Genomic DNA, 15,634 nt, shown 5'->3' on the forward strand with positions numbered 1-15,634 from the left:
CCCCACTCTGGACGCTGGGGTCCCCGCAGGCAAGGCCACCGCCGGCTCCGTGTCTCCCTCCGCTCCTTTCTGTCTCGTTGGGCTGCGCCCAGCAGCCCTGTATATACATGTAGGCACTTGTGGGGCGCCGCGGGCCGGGCATGCCCCAATCAGCCCACTATCTTGGGAGTTCTCATTGAAAACAAAACAAACCAAAAAAGTCCTGGTTTTGCCTAGGTCTGTCACTGTTGCCAAGAGAGGGTCTCGCTTCAGCCTCGGGGTGGCCTCTGGTTCTGGGGGACCCCTGGGCTGTTGCATGGGCCTGTCTAGGCCTCCCCACATAGTATTCACATTCCAGCAGCTTTACTAGAGGTAGATCGGGGACCCAGACTGAGTCTTGAGACCCAGGTGGAGAGAGGGTTACAGGAGGGGACCTGGGGCGGGAAGGAAGGCCAGGTAGTGGGCAAAGCAAAAAGTCACCCTCACTTCCTAATCCGTGGGGTCTCTGCCATCTTCCGGTGGCACAGACGACACTATGTCCAGACACGAGAGTGTGGGACATGCAGTAGCAGAGCAGACAGGGAAGGGTCAAGGCCCATTGGACAGAGGTGCTGGCCCAGCCCAATGCCTCTTGGAGGAAGGGTCTTCAGAGGATCCCTGTTACAGAAGGCAAGGCTGGGAGGGAGGGGAGGGGCAGGCCGCAGGGTGCCCCAAGTCCCTGAACCCCCAGCATCTCTCCACCAGCCTCTCCCACGCTGGCCGACTGGCTGCCGGAAGCATTCTGGGTTTCCTTCTGCAAGCCTGCTCCATGGACCTCTCAGAGCGCCCGCGCTGGCGGCTGGCTGTGGAAGGGCTCTGGGTTTCCTTCTGCAAGACCGCTCCATGCAGATGCTATCGGCTTCCCTGTGAGTTCCATGACTAAGTCCTTGGCGCTGCCCTCAGACCATTAAAGAATGTGGACAAGTTCAAATACGAACTCTGCTGTCGTGGGCCTGACCCTGCTTCTGAGCGAGGGAGGCCAGGCTCTTTGCCCAGACCCGGGACTTCCTGTTACCTGGATGGTGCAGAGATGGAGATTGTTGGGGCTTACCTTTGCCCGCTTTCCTGACCTGAGGGGACTCCTCTGGGCAGAGAGCCCGGCACTAGGCCATTCTTGCTTAGGGAGCCTGTATGGGTGTGTGAGAGAGTGTCTCCCACCCATAGGGAAGACCCTCACCGAGGGCCAGGGCTGTTCCTCCCAGAGAGAGGCTTCTCAGCGTGGGAGGGGCCGGCTCATGCCCTGTCCTCATTCCTGGCCAACTGTACAAAGAATATCTGTTGCCGCTGCCAGGCACTGGTGGCTCACGCTTGCAATCCTAACTACTCAGGAGGCTGAGATCTGAGGATCACAGTTCAAAGCCAGCTCAGGCAGGAAAGTTCATGAGACTCTTATCTCCAATAAACCACCAGAGAACCAGAAGTGGTGCTGTGGCTCATGTGGTAGAGTGCTCACCTTGAGCTGAAGAGCTGAGGGACAGCACCCAGGCCCAGAGTTCAAGCCCCACCACTGACAAAAAAAAAAATAATACCTGCTGCTATCCTATAGACAGGATGTGATAAATACCTGTCCATGTATTTATTATCTTTTAGAATAGATCTATTACTTTCAACATCTGTCTGTTAATCCATCCATTTATCCATCTATCCATCCATCTGTTCAACCACCCATATGTCTATCCATCCATTCATCCATCCATCTGTCAAACCATCCATCCATCCATCTGTCCAAGTACCCATCTGTCCATCCATCCATTCTTCCATCCATCTGTCCAACCACCTATCCATCCATTCATCCATCCGTCCATCCATCTGCTATCCATCCATCCATCCATTTGCCCATCTACCCATCCATCCATCCATCCATCTGTCTCTCCATCCCTCCCTTTTCTAGTTTGCTCAATCATCAACCTCTCTGTCATGAGGATATAGAGGATCTTATTCAATGTCGTACGGAAGAGATGCAGTAGGTGGAATCTACCCATGTCTGTGGTTTCTGCTCTGTCCATGAAGAGAGATATTCACCTAGAAATGGTTTATGGTTGAAGGGAGTATATTTTGAAGGTCTATGCAAAACCATACCATTTTATACAGTTTATACTTTTTTTTATACATTTTATACTTTCAGTACTCATGGGTATCTGGGCCTATCCCGCATGCAAGCAGAGGGACGATTGACTGTAGAATGGAATTATACCTTTGTTAAACACAGCCAGATGAGGTGAGCAGGGGCAGGAGGGCTGAAAATATGGCTTCAGCCCCTGGTGAGCATGTGCAAGGTTCCAGGCTTGATTCCTAGTACTGTAAAGCAAGCAGACAAAGAAAAGGGAAAGGAACGGATAGACGTGATGAAAACTTCACTCAGCCCTAGCCAACATCATCAGGTTGTAAACACAGGGTGATGAGAGGCAGGGGTGAGTCCTGGATTCTGACTGTACACTTCCACTCATCCTGGGCTCCAGTAGGACAGATGGATCCCTGCTCAGCTTGGGAGTCCAGGAGACACCTCTAGGGAATGGTGGGAGGATGTCTGGTGTAGCCGGGGATGGACATGGACGGCCCCCTGGAGTAGGGACCTCTGGGACTTGGAGCCATGATGGGTGAGGGAGGCTGTCAGAGGCCGGCACCAGTCAGGAGTCTTTAGAGACCCTGGGCTGTGGGGAAGAATCCAGGATTCTGAGCCCTAGGCAAGGCCAGTCCTGCTCAGATCGTCCCCTGGGTCGCCCAAAGCCCTCCCTGCTGGGCTCCTGCTGGCAGCTCCCGGGGTGAGGGGTGCGGACTCTCCATTCAGAGCCCCTCATGGGGTAGAGGGCTTGTGGTGTATCTTCCTGGGGTGGGCAGCTCTCACATGCCTGCGCCTCTCTTAACACAGCCCAAGAGCTGGGGGCAGTAAGGATTGGGTCCTTCCTTGTGTGTTGGTGGGTTGTTGTTTTGACAGTCATACTGTATAGAGCCCAGGCTGGCCTTGAACTCATGATCCAATTACCTCACCCTCCCAAATGCTGGGGTTGCAAGCATGATCTACCCCCGCCCCGCTCCTTCCTGTATTTTTAAACAGCTTTATTAAAGCAGCCCAGTTCACACATCACGAAAAGCACACATATTAAGGGCCTGAGCGGGTTCTCCCTGGTCTGTGAGTGGGTGGATCTGCGCGACCATCGCCAACGTCCATCCTTCCAAAAAGCCCCGCACCCTTCGGCGGTCCCTGCTCTATTGTCCTCCCCCCAGCGCCCCGCCGCCCGGCTGCCTCTGTCTCTCAGACTTGGCTCACCACGGACACCCTACACAGGGAGCCATGTGCTGGGTGGCACATTGTGTCCGATTCTCTTGCCCAACACTGTGTTTTGTCTTAGCCATGCGGTGGTGTGTGTCGGCGATTCCTTCTTCTCATAGCGGAGGAATTCCCAGCTTGGGTACTGGCCTGGGGGTGGCCACAGGTGGCTCCGGGGTAACCTGTGGTACAGGAAGTTAGGAGGATGGTCATAGCTCATCTAGAACGGTCAGTGAGACCTCCGAGGTGCCAGCGGTAGACAGGACCTGACCCCCCTGCTGGGCTTGCTGGATGGTTCCGCGTGAGCTGGCTCTGGCCAGTCTTCCTGCCAAGGCTCTGCCGGCGGCTGGCCCCAGGGAGGCCATCGGCTAGCTCAGGCCTAGAGAGGCTGGAGATCTAATCTGGGTGGTGACCGTCACTGTGCCAGCAATGGAGGCCTGGGGTACAATGGTAACAGTGCTAGAGCCAGAGCCAGCCCCTGCCCTCGCTCCACCTGGCACTACCGCATGAGCCCCCTACCATGCCCAACATGGCAGACTGCTCCCTCGAAAGCTAGTCTCACTTTGGTGAAGGAAACAAGGCCAGGAGGTTGGTGGAGGCTGTGATTCCTGTGGTCTCCATTACACTGTGAATCATCATGCATTTGACTTTATCCGGTAGCGGGGTCCTCCCTCCCCATCAGTCCATGTTTGTGTCATCTCCCTGGGTTCCCTTTCAAAATTCCCAGTGTTCTCCTAAATGCCCACCACCTCCTACCAAATCACAGATCTGTAAAAGGTTTTTTTGTGTCCTGGTACTGGGGTTTGAACCCAGGGCCTGGATACCTGGGCACTGTCCCTTAGCTTTTTTTTTTTTTTTTTTTTTTTGCTCAAGGCTAGTGCTGTACCACTTGAGCCACAGCTCCACTTGTTTTTTTTTTTTTTCTGCATAATTTGGAAATAAGAGCCTCAGGGACTTTCTTGTGAGTGCTAGCTTGGAATTGTGACCTTCAGATCTGAACCTCCTATGTAGCTAAGATTATATGTGTAAGCACAGGTTCTTGGCTTCTGTAAACGATTTTAATTTAATTAATTAATTTTTTTGTGTGGGTCGTGGGGCTTGAACTCTGGGCCTGGGCGCTGTCCCTCAGCTCTTCAGCTCTACCACTTGAGCCACAGCACCACTTCTGGTTTTCTGGTGGTTTATTGGAGATCAGAGTCTCACAGACTTTCCTGCCTGAGCTGGCTTTGAACCGTGATCCTCAGATCTCTGCCTTCTGAGTAGCTAGGATTGCAGGCGTGAGGCACCAGCACCAGGCGGCAGCAGGTATTCTTGGTATGGTTGCCAGGAATGAGGACAGGGCATGAGCCCCCCCTCCCCCACGCTGAGAAGCCTCTCTCTGGGAGGAACAGCCCTGGCCCTTGATGAGGGTCTTCCCTCTGCCCCCGTGGTGTCCCTTGGGCTGATCTTCCTGTCCCCAGGCAACCACCGATAGGGACCCGAGTCTGCGCCAATGGGAGGCACAGCTGGGCCCTTGGGACTTGGACTCTGCTCTCCTCACCAGGACCAGGAGGGGTTAGATCCTTGTCCTGTGCATGGTGGACAGCCAGGGCATTAGCACTAGATCATTCGGCCCAGCTGCCCTTGATAGAAGGGCTGAGCACAGGGTCCTCATGGCTCTGGGGCCCAGATGGGGCTCCAGGATGGAATCCTGGCCAGGCCCTGTTGTCAGGAATACGCTTGTTTTTTTTTTAGTTTAGGGGAAACAGGCTGGCAGAAGGGAGATACGCTGATAGACGCCAGGGTCCTGAGTCCTCTCTGAAGAGGGGTGCAGAGTAGAGGAGACCCCACTGCGGTCCCTCCTCCCCAGGGCCTTGGCCTGGCGGCTGCACGGCCTTGCTGGTTGCTGGTGACCCACTGCTATGGCTCAGAGGCCACACCCCCTCCGGCCTGGAAGAGCCCTGAGGGCAGGGAGGCCCCCAGCACAGGGGAAGGGAAAGAGCTGCAGGCACCTGCAGTTAGGGGCCATCCCTGGCCAGCTGTGCCCCTCTGTACTGCTCTCCAGGCCTCCTCTTCTCAGAGCTGCAGGATTTATTAGACTCCAGGGCACCGCCAGCCTGCCATGCCACTCGGACACCCACGTGTGGGCTGGGGGCTCCCTTAGGCGCCTGCTGCCAGCTCATCTTTCTTGGGGTGCTGGGGATGCCCGGCGAAGGCCAGCAGGGGCCCCTTCAGCGAAGCCAATCCAAAAGGAGCCTCTGCCGTGGGGTCCCATCACTTGCTACATCCAGGAGTCACATCTGATTCCCGCTGTCCTCCGTCCCCAGGACTGCACACAGCCCATCCACCAGAGCCACCAGGGCCCTCTGCCCCCTGCCCAGCCCCCACGACCTAGCTCATGGAACCCAGACTGCCCACTCTGAACTGGGGCTGGGGCGGGCGTGCTCAGGATGGATGGTGTGTCCTGGAGTGTGGTGGAGCCCACGGGGTGCCAGGAGCTAGGAGCCTCCCTGAGAAGCAGCTCCGTCTGCTCCAGGTGTGGGAAGCTCAGATTCTACCTCGCTGGCAGCTGGGTGGATCCCCAGAAACCCTGGCACCCGGGGAGTCGGACGGAGAGGGGCGGGCGAGGTGAATGTGTTAGTTTATCCCAACACAAGTAGTGGCCTGTTGGAGTGGGGTGGGGGCCTGAGGAAATATTTGGGATGACTTGGAGCCGGCTGGCCCTTTAAGGTTCTGGTAACAAGACACCTCCCCAATGGGACAGGAGCTCAAGGCTGGGGCTTCCACCCTCAGCCCCACCGACCGACCCACCGTGTGTCTCTCCCCTCTCTCCGCCCCCTTCCCTGACAGGCCCAGTTCAATTTGCTCAGCAGTACCATGGACCAGATGAGCAGCCGCCCGGCCCCAGCCAGCCCCTACACCCCGGAGCACACAGCCAGCGTGCCCACCCACTCACCCTACGCCCAGCCCAGCTCCACCTTCGACACCATGTCGCCCGCGCCCGTCATCCCCTCCAACACGGACTACCCTGGTCCCCACCACTTCGAGGTCACCTTCCAGCAGTCCAGCACAGCTAAGTCTGCCACCTGGACGGTGAGTTGACCCTGCCCTGCCCCTCGCATCCCCCCCCCCCGCCTTCCCCCCACAGGCACCTGCAGGGCTCCCCCTGGGGGTGGAGTGGCCGGTGCTGGCTGAGCTGTGGAGCATTCTTACTGTCCACAGGGGGATCCCCCCTGGCCCAAGGCAGGAGGAGGGAAGGGCAGGAGGCGGGTCTCGGGGCTGGTAGTCTGGGTGTGCCCAGCCCACAGACCAGAAGCAGCTGGCCAGACTCCTGCAGGCCCTGGAGGGGTGGGATGTGTTTGTGTGGCTGCCAGCATGGTCCAGGAGGCAGGAGCAGGCTGTGCCCGCCGAGGCTGGCTGGCTTTCCCGTGCGTCCGTAGGGATTCTGCCTGGAGCTCTGTCCTGAGCAGAAGTGTGAGACCGCTGAGAATCATCTGAGACTGGCTCGGGTCCACAGAGGCCGTGTCCTCTGGTTGAGTGGCCGCCTGCCCTGCCAGAGGATGTGGGCTTTGCCCTTGCTGAATTGGGGGTGTTGTCTCTAAGCCTTGACACGGGACAGGGGTACAACCATGGCACCGAGGACGGCCTGCCGTGCCCGTCGAAAACCACCCAGGAGCCCGCAGGCTGGACTCTGTTATTGCTCCTGCTTTATATCCAGGGAGGCTGAGGCACTGGGAGGGAAAGTAGCTTGCTCAGAGCTACGTAGACCCTAGGTAAGTTGAGGCACTGGGGCAGAGTGGCAAGAGAAGAGAGGACAGCTGGGAGAGGCGGGCTGAGGCTTTGGGACCCTCCCCGGGCATGCAGGGAGGGAGGGCACCGGGAGGGAAGGACATCCTGGGTTCCTCCAGGTCTCCCTGCACAGTGGATGAGGGACAGAGGGACCCTGAGCCCAGGGGCCGCAGGAGGTCCTGGGGCAGTGTCCCCACACCTTGGGGCTCCACCCCCTCCTCAGCTGCTGAACCCCTGGGACAGAGCTGTTCCCCAGTGCTGGGGTTTATACGCTCCCTGCCCATGGGAGCTGGGCGTGGCCCCTCCCATCTTACCTATGTTCTCTGGGGGGCAGAGGACCGGGCAGAAGTCTGACGTGGGCCTGGGCTCCAGGCCAGCACTCCTACAGCTCTTTCTAGCTCCTGCTCTGTGGGCTATGGCCTATGGGCACAGAGGCTGTGCCGGGGTGGGGTGATGGGCAGCCGTCAGCCTGGTCGGCCGGATGGGCACCTGCCGAAAGCCTCTCCCTTCTCTGCGGTGGGAGGGGCCGGGGCCCGCCCTCCGCCCTCCGCCCCAGAGGTCCAGCAAGAGGCACCTGTGCACCTGCTGACCGGAGCTCCTTCCCCTCCCCCCAGAGGGCGAGGGAGGGGCCTGCCCACCATGGAGTCCTGGTGGGCAGCTGGAAAGAGCTGTCTCCCCTTCCCCCAGTGTCTGACAGTGGGTTTTTTTGGGGGGAGGAGGGGTGATCAGAACCCTCAGATGATCTGAGCAGTTCCCAGGGAGAAGCAGGAGCTGCCCGCCTCTGCCTGGGACTCTGCCACCCCCTGCCAAGCATGTGGCATCAGGGCTGAGGAGACCCATGGTTTGTCCCAAGTCCCCCCCCAAGTGACCCCTTGGGGTCATCTGCTCAGGACTGAGGCTGTGCTGCTGGCCAGTCACACCAGGGGGCAGAGCACGCAGGGCCTCCAGGCGATCCCTTTACTAGTGCGAGCAGCCAAGCCGAGCCTGACAGGAGAGCAGGCGGATGCTGTGGTCTGCCCCCGCCACCCCCCTCCCCAACCTCCCAGGCCAGACCGGGCGGAGGTGGGACCAACATTGATAATGAGATTTTGGCACCTCGGCGCTCTGGGAGCAGACCCCCGAGGGCTTTTTCTCCTTGCCCAGGAAGGGGCGGGCAGCAGCTGCTCTCCGTTCCTGGGGGTCCCAAGGTGTGCTCGCTGCCCAGACTTGCAGCCCAGACCTCCGCTCTGTGCCACATTTGGCCTCCGCCACACCACCGGCTGGTAACGGATAGCTAATTCCCATTCTTCCCATATTCACTGCTGCCTCCGCTGCTCCCTGAGATCAGCGGATGCACCCTCACCAGCCCCCACATGGCTACAGCTGTTAATGGGGTCTTTGGCCTCTGCGTGGCTGAGTCCCGCTGTGAGTGCCCCACAGCTGGCCGGGGCACTCTCTGCCCGTCCTCCCTCAGCTGTGAGAGCTGCGTGTACCAAAGGCTCTGGGGCCCTCAGCAAACACGTCTGCAGACATGCGCATGCGCACAGCACAGGCACACAAGCACACAGGGGCACACGTGTCCAGGACGCACGCACACACACACGTGTGCGAGCACATAGGCATGCATGCTCGCATGCACGTGCACAGCACACACAGGTAAACACCCATGCCGTTCTGGCAACCCCTGACCCTGCAGAAGTCACCAAGCGAGCAGGGCTGCCCGAGAAAGTTATAAACCAGGGCCAGTGCCAGGGATGGGACGCTGCAGGCCGTATGGGTGGAGATGGCGGCCTGCTGGCCGCATGCTGCCTGGTACCATCTCTGCTTGTGAACCAACTGCTGCTCCTCCTCTCTGTCTGTCTGTCCTCTGCTATAATGGAGGGAACAGAGCCGCTGTGGGACTTCTCAGAGCAGGACCTGGGAAGCACACACAAAGCCCATGTGTATGAGCCGCCCTGTCTTGCTCCCCATCATAAAATGGACCGTGTTTGGTCCATTGCATGAACCACTAGGGAGCGGGGAAGAGCTGGACACTAGGATTGGTCAGAGCGGGGGCAGTGGGGATTCTGTGGATGGTGGACGAGTGGGGCTGGTGGGAGATGTGGGCACCGGTTGCTTTGTCTGTTTCTCAGTCTCCCTGGGCCATTTCTGAGTGATGGGGGTCAGGGTGTTGGCAGGGCTCTCTGGCCTTTGGCCCTTGGGGGTCATTCTTATCCTGTCCCCTACCCCCTTGGTTGGCAGTGTTGTAGGCCCAGGAGAGGAATGACCAGATCCATGTCCTTTGCCCATTGGAACAGCCTGATTGAGTCATGGGCATCTGGACGCTGCCCAGCTCCAGTTCAGTGTCTGTCTGCTCAGCTCTGATTGGCCAGGGGAACATGGCTGAGCTCAGTCTTGGGGCTCTACAGCCAGGCACAAAGGCTCGCGTGGCATCCGTGGGCACCTTGGGGGCAGGCGCTGCAGGGAGGACAATGCTGGGGATGCCACTGGTGCCTGGAGGGCTCCAGATAGACCAGTGGCCCCGCTAGGGTCCCCCAGCCGCCCTTGGACTCTGTTATACGTCTGGGGCAAAGCAGGCAGGAAGCCCAAGGCTCCATGAGGGATTCCTGAGGAGGCTGAGGCTGACTCCATGCTAACGGATTTGGAGTACACTCTCCAGTCCCTCGGAGGTTTGCAGGCGGCAGAGCAGTGGAGGTGTCCCAACACGACTGCGATATCAATTGCGTTATCCTAAAAGTTTATGGAATGCATAAGTGGAATTAATACCTTTTACCGGCACCAGGGGCAATTATGTGTATTTAGAGCCGAGGGAAGAGTTCTAACAATGTTTATTGTGGAGATAAAAACGTGGGTTATTAGGGGGAAACAAGGGCACTTAGGGAAAAAATTACCAGCAGTCGCTGGGGGGAGACCAGCTCCCAGGGGGAGAGGAGCCCCCAGCACCAGCTCTGGCTGGGGTCCGGGCCCCTGTGCCCATGGCTCAAGATAGGTCCTCTCTCCTCTCTCCACCATCCTGGCAGCCTGGAAGGCTCCTAGAGAGTCCCTGGTTCTGGCTACAGCATGGACAGTCGCTGGCTGATCCCTGCAGCCAAGGTAGCTGGGCCTCAAGCCACCAGGATTGCATCTGAGGGCAGAAGGCAGGACCCTTGAAGGACACGGTCCCATCCTGGGTTCGAGCAGCCGTGGAGGAGTGTGTTCCCGTTTACATGTTGCATTTTCAAGGTCTTCCTTCCAAAACAGAGATAGCTGCTTGGCCCTGGTGCCTGGCTCATTCTGTGCAATGCCCCTTGGCTGCGCCCCAGATGGTAGTATGGTGAGAGCGGCTGGCAAATGTCCCTCTCAGGAATGTTCAGCAAGCACATGACAGAGGGTGGCCCAGAGCAAGACCCCGGCATGGACTTGAAGGTTCCACGCATGCCACTGCTGTCGCTGTGGCCTTGCAGCACCCCAAGCCCTGGGGCAGGCAGGTGCTCTGCCCCCTACCACACAGATGACGGCCTGGCCCTTCCTGGGCCTGCCCTTCATAGCTCTGTGGGGAGGGATTGGGACCCCCGTTAACGCCCCCGGGACCTCTATGACCAGCAGTGAGGAGGCTCTGGCCCCTCGGAGGGCCACCTGCTTACCTCCCAGGGACAAAGGACTCCCGAAGCCCACACTGTTCCTCGGCCCACATCAAGCTTTCATTGCTGTCTATGGTGGAGGAGAGACTGCTGTGTGTCTTTGATGGGAGGGGGTGGGGCGTTGCTCCTGGGCTTGAACTCAGAGCCTGGACAGTGTCCATGAGTTGTTGTTGTTTGTGTGGGTTGTGGGGCTTGAACTCTGGGCTTGGGCGCTGTCCCTCAGCTCTTCAGCTCAAGGCTAGCGCGCTACCACTTGAGCCACAGCGTCACTTCTGTTTTTCGAGTGGATTATTGGAGATAAGAGTTTCTCGGACTTTCTTGCCTGGGCTGGTTTTGAACCATGATCCTCAGATCTCAGCCTCCTGAGTAGCTAGGATTACAGGCATGAGCCACTGGCGCCCGGCATCCCTGAGCTTCTTTTGCTCAAGGCTAGCACTCTACCACTTGAGACGCAGCTCCGTTTTCCAGCCTTTTGTAAGTAGCTTATAGAAGATAAGAGTCTCACAGACTTTCCTGACCAGGCTGGCTTCAAACCACAGTCCTCAGATCTCAGCCTCCTGATCAGCTTGGATTATAGGCATGAACCACTGGTGCCTAGCCACCTTTGGTGGTTTTTAATGACAAATGGGAACCAGCCTCTCTGGTAAGGAGTCAGGTGAACTTCCTAGGCCTAGGAGGTTCCACCCTCCCCATCCTGCCCACTGCCGGCCCCTGGCTGTCAGGGAGATGCAGGGCCCCGGGGAAGGAGCCAAACCATCCATGCCCACCTCTCTAGGCAAGGTCAATGTCCAGGAAAGTCATAGCCAGAAACCTCAGACGGACCTGTGAACCCAGAGCCCACTTCCATTCCTCACAATGACAAGTCCAGGCTAGTTCAAAAGGCTGCAGTGAGTCCTACCAATTGGAGGTCACAGGTCAGGCTGGGGGCTGAGGCAATCAGAGGCCTGGCTGCCACGGGCAGGGCAGGTGACCACCAGCCTCTCTGCTGACCCAGTGCCAGCCGGTGCCGGACATGGGCTCCGAGTCCAGTGCCTGGAGGCTGCCCAGGGGCTGCCCAGTGTGGGCTGTCTTCTCAAGGTGGTCAGGACTGGCCAGCATGGCTCTCTAGCTGGCCATGTCTGAAACCATGCTGGTGGTAGAGAGACTTATGTGGGCCAGCTCGGGGAGGAGGGGCTTCGTGTTGGACCCACTGCGGTTCGTGCACTCAGGACACTGCCCCGGTCCCCTCTGTCCCCGAGGTCCAGAACGAGGCCAGAGGGAGTCCACACCCTGCCCGGGCTGGGAGGCGAGGAGGAGTGGCAGCAACCACTGGCACTTCACAGGGTGTGTCGGAGAATCTCCTCTGGGTGGGCATGGGGCTCGCACAGCCGCCGGGAGCCCCCATTACGGTCAGCCGCGTCCTCACACTCTGATGTCAGGAAGAGCCAAGGAAGGAGCAGGGTTAATCAGGCCCCCATGCTCTGCTCCTTACCCCGTTGGGGCAGCGGGCCCAGCCCAGAGACCTGCGTGCTGACCTATGGGTGGCCTCACTGTCCACCTGGCTGTCCAGGCTATGCAAGCAGGACCCAGAGGTGTGGAAGGCCAGACTGCCCAGTCCTCGGCCTCAGGTCCCCGGACCCGTCCAGCCTGGTCCTGTCGGAGGCTAGGAGACGGAGCTTGGAGGTCTGACTATGAAGGAAAGATCTGAACTCAGGCTCAGCTGCTAAGACCTCTGTGGCCCCCAGAGCTGTGGGAGGAGGGGCTCCCTTTCACCAGCAAGCCTGCAAGGCCTCAGCAGTGTGTACTCCCTGACCCTGTCGGGGCCCAGCCCTCTGGGAACGCTTGGGGGGTTTGTGGGTGCCTCATTATGTTGGCACGACTGATGAATCGCTGACCTCTGTTCCTGCCCACCCCCAAGGCTGTAAGTCCCAGCCCTCCGGTCCTACCCTGGTCTTTTCCTGCCCAGCCAGACCCCATCCTGAAGCCTTTGCAGCCAGCCATCAGCTAGACACGATCACTCTGTAGATCCTCAGGATTCGAGGCGCTGCATGCCGGGACCCAGGGGCGCAGACCCGATGTGTACCTCACAGTTGGAGGGCTCACAGCCCGGGTGTGGGTGCCAGTGAGTCCTGACTGAACTGGCAGGTTGGGAAGCCAAGCTCTGCCTACTGCAATAGGACAGAGGTAGAGTGACAGTAGCGGTGGACTCAGGCACGCTGGAGGACGCAGCATAATTGTTCTTGGCTCCTGAGAGGGGCCACCGTGTCCCCAGTGTCCATGCAGACCCTTGGCTTCACCTCAGGCCCCCCAGGTCCCCCCAGACTGTGGGGGAGGGTCCCTTCTCCCATGGCTCAGGCTGCTAGTGCTAGCAGCCCACCTCCGTTCCTGAGCAGGTGTCCAGCAGGCCCTCCGGAGGACAATCCGCTTCGCCCTCCAGCTCAGATCCTAGCCGAGGGATAAGGGACAGCACAGGCACGTGGGCTGGCGGGACCGAGCCCCGTGACCTGAGGGCCGTGGGTTCCTCTCACACCCTCGCTGGAGGAGGGGTTTGGTGAGGTCCCCGCAGAGCTCCTGTTGTTTGGCTTGGTACCTGGCTGGAGTCACGATAGGACAGTCCCTGCTCCCGAGGGATGCCCCAGACAGCCTTCTTCCCTCCCCTCCCCACAGGGTGGTTTCTTATTCCGTCTTCTGGACCCCAATACCCACTCTCGAGGGCTTACGTTCACCTCGTCTATCGCTTTGCTGTGGCCTCGAAGCTCTCTGGAGCCCCCGGCCCTCTGGTCTCAGTGCGTGGACCCTCGCTGCCCTCCATCACTGGACGCGAGGTGTGCTGAAGCGCACGGATGGGGGGGCACTGTCACGTGGGACTCCTTCCATCTCCAGAGAGAGGACTCCCCTGGGGCAGGGGCTGGCCTTCCCATCCTCCCTGAGCTCCTGAGCCGGGTAGGCACCTACCCCATGCCAGCGGGGACTGAGATACAGCCACAAAGGGGCGATCACAGAGCGGTCCCTGGACAGGCCTCACCCAGGAGCAAGCATCAGGAGACCCGCTGTGCCCAGCAGATTTCGTGCATGTTCTATGGCTCATTCTGGGATCTGTTGTAGGGATAGAGAAGGCCTGTGGCCCCAGGGGGCCACCCTCAAGGAGGGTCTCTAGACCCCACTGGGGGTAAGAGGAAAGAGGAATGCGGCTTTACGCACACCTATGTGCACAGACGTGTACACATGCGTGCATGTATGGAAAATGGATGAAAGTGAGTTACGAAAAAAAAATCATTTTAAAAACCGAAAAGCCCCCACGGCCGCCCGGCTTCTAGAATCTGTTGTAACAGATTCACCCAAGCTGGTTAACGGTATTTGCGGTTTACAAGATTCAACATGTCCCGGGAAAATGACAGACAAGTTATTATCACCTCTCCACTGTCCTCCTGCCCAAACCTGCCTGTGCTGGGCACCCAGCTGCCGGAGCGGGTGCGAGGAAATTAACAGCCCTGTGCCGTGCCCGCCCTCTGCCCGCCCTCTCATCCCCCCCCCCAGCCTTGCCCAGCCTGGGGCTCCCAGCCAGGCCGGGGCCCATCTTGGATGGGGGTGGGGAGAAGAGGCAGGGAGGGCGGGCGGGGCAGATGCGCCACGCAGAGGATGGGCTGCACCAGTGTTTGGGCAAACCGTTTCCTGCAAGCACCGAGGAACACACGCATCCGAGCAGGCAAGTCCGGACCGCTCTGTGTCAACAGCCGAAGATAAATAAGATTTTATCAGCTCAGAATCTGTTGAAACACATCCATCTAGCGGTTCTAGGGGAGAAGGGAGGGGGCAGGCCGAAAGGAAGCATCTCAGGGTGACCTTGTACAGAGATGCCACCAGGGGCCCTGTCTTACCCCTTTCCTCAGACCCTAGCCCCTGAGGGCTGACCTCACAAGCTGTGCTAGGGCAGGGGCTGGAAGCAACACATAGCCGCCCCCTCATGGGCCCTGATTCATTCTTCTAGATATGGGGGACCCCAGGCCTCCCTTCCTGCGGTTCCTTCATGGAACTCTGAGATGTCCTAAAGGCCACTGTTAGGGACAGCCCTGGGGGGCCAGTGGCCTTGCCCAGAGCATAGAAGGGAAAAGGGTAACCAGCTTCACCCTAGGGCAGTGTCCTGCTTCTGTCTGCCTGGGCGCTGTTTGTCGGTACCGGCGTGGCTGGGTGCTCCAGCCCTGTGCCTAGCTCTGGGAGATAGCCATGAGGCCGGTCCCAGCACCGGTACCAGGGACAGCTCCCCGAGCTCGAGCCCCTCCCCGGGGCGGGGCATCCACTGCGTCCCGGGCCAGCCCTGTGGGCGGGAGTCTGGAGGAGATTAGCTGAGACCTCCTGGGATCTCACGGTGTGGCAGGGGGGTGGGGTAGGGGGGACCACCTCATGCACCCCAACCAGGACCCATCTCTGCCCAGCACAGAGCTGGGGTGGCCTCAGCTTTGGGCAACCACAGGAGTGCATGGCAGAGGGTAAGACCCAGGCTCCCTGGAGGACAGGGGCAAGAGGGGGCCTCGATCCTTGTGATCCCTGGGGCCCTGGGGTCACGGGTCCCTGCAGTAGGGGGGGGGCTGCTGGGGAGCTGCAGGGGGCCTCCTCTGCCTCCTCCCCAGGCTGGCAGCGCAGCTCCATCCCTGTCAGCACTTGGCTGGGGAGCCCAGGCCCCGCCCTCCCTCCAGGCATGTCAGGGCTGCCCAGGAATGTGGCCACAGGGCTCAGTCACACCTGGCCCACCTGGCCTGCACACCCAGGCTATCCCAGCCCCAGCCCTGGTGGGCCTAGAACCAAATCTCTGGCCATGATCGGAACATCAGTCAGAATGAGGGCTCTGGGTAAGGCCACAGCAGGGAGGGATCCAAGCCCTGCATGGCCCCTGCCCCGCTCTCCCCTTACCTCCCCTTGGCACCGGCTCTTTCTCCTCCATCGCCTTCAGCAGCTGCACATGCCCATTTTCCTTAGGCAAGCCTAGGCCTGGCAAACAATAGGC

General features: G+C 59.3%; 1 protein-coding gene across 4 annotated transcripts in view; it reads left to right on the plus strand.

Annotated features, from left to right (window-relative positions):
- Positions 1-15,634, plus strand: part of Tp73 (tumor protein p73) — a 42,159-nt gene that overhangs the window by 15,267 nt on the left and 11,258 nt on the right. For all 4 annotated transcript variants that reach the window (XM_013033010.1, XM_013033015.1, XM_013033027.1 and 1 more), the window contains one exon: positions 6,116-6,358. In XM_013033010.1, the coding sequence (XP_012888464.1) occupies positions 6,116-6,358 (243 nt within the window). The remainder of the gene's footprint in view (positions 1-6,115; positions 6,359-15,634) is intronic.

Source organism: Dipodomys ordii, unplaced genomic scaffold (assembly GCF_000151885.1).
Source record: "Dipodomys ordii isolate 6190 unplaced genomic scaffold, Dord_2.0 Scaffold6, whole genome shotgun sequence".
In the NCBI taxonomy this organism is placed as follows: domain Eukaryota; kingdom Metazoa; phylum Chordata; class Mammalia; order Rodentia; family Heteromyidae; genus Dipodomys; species Dipodomys ordii.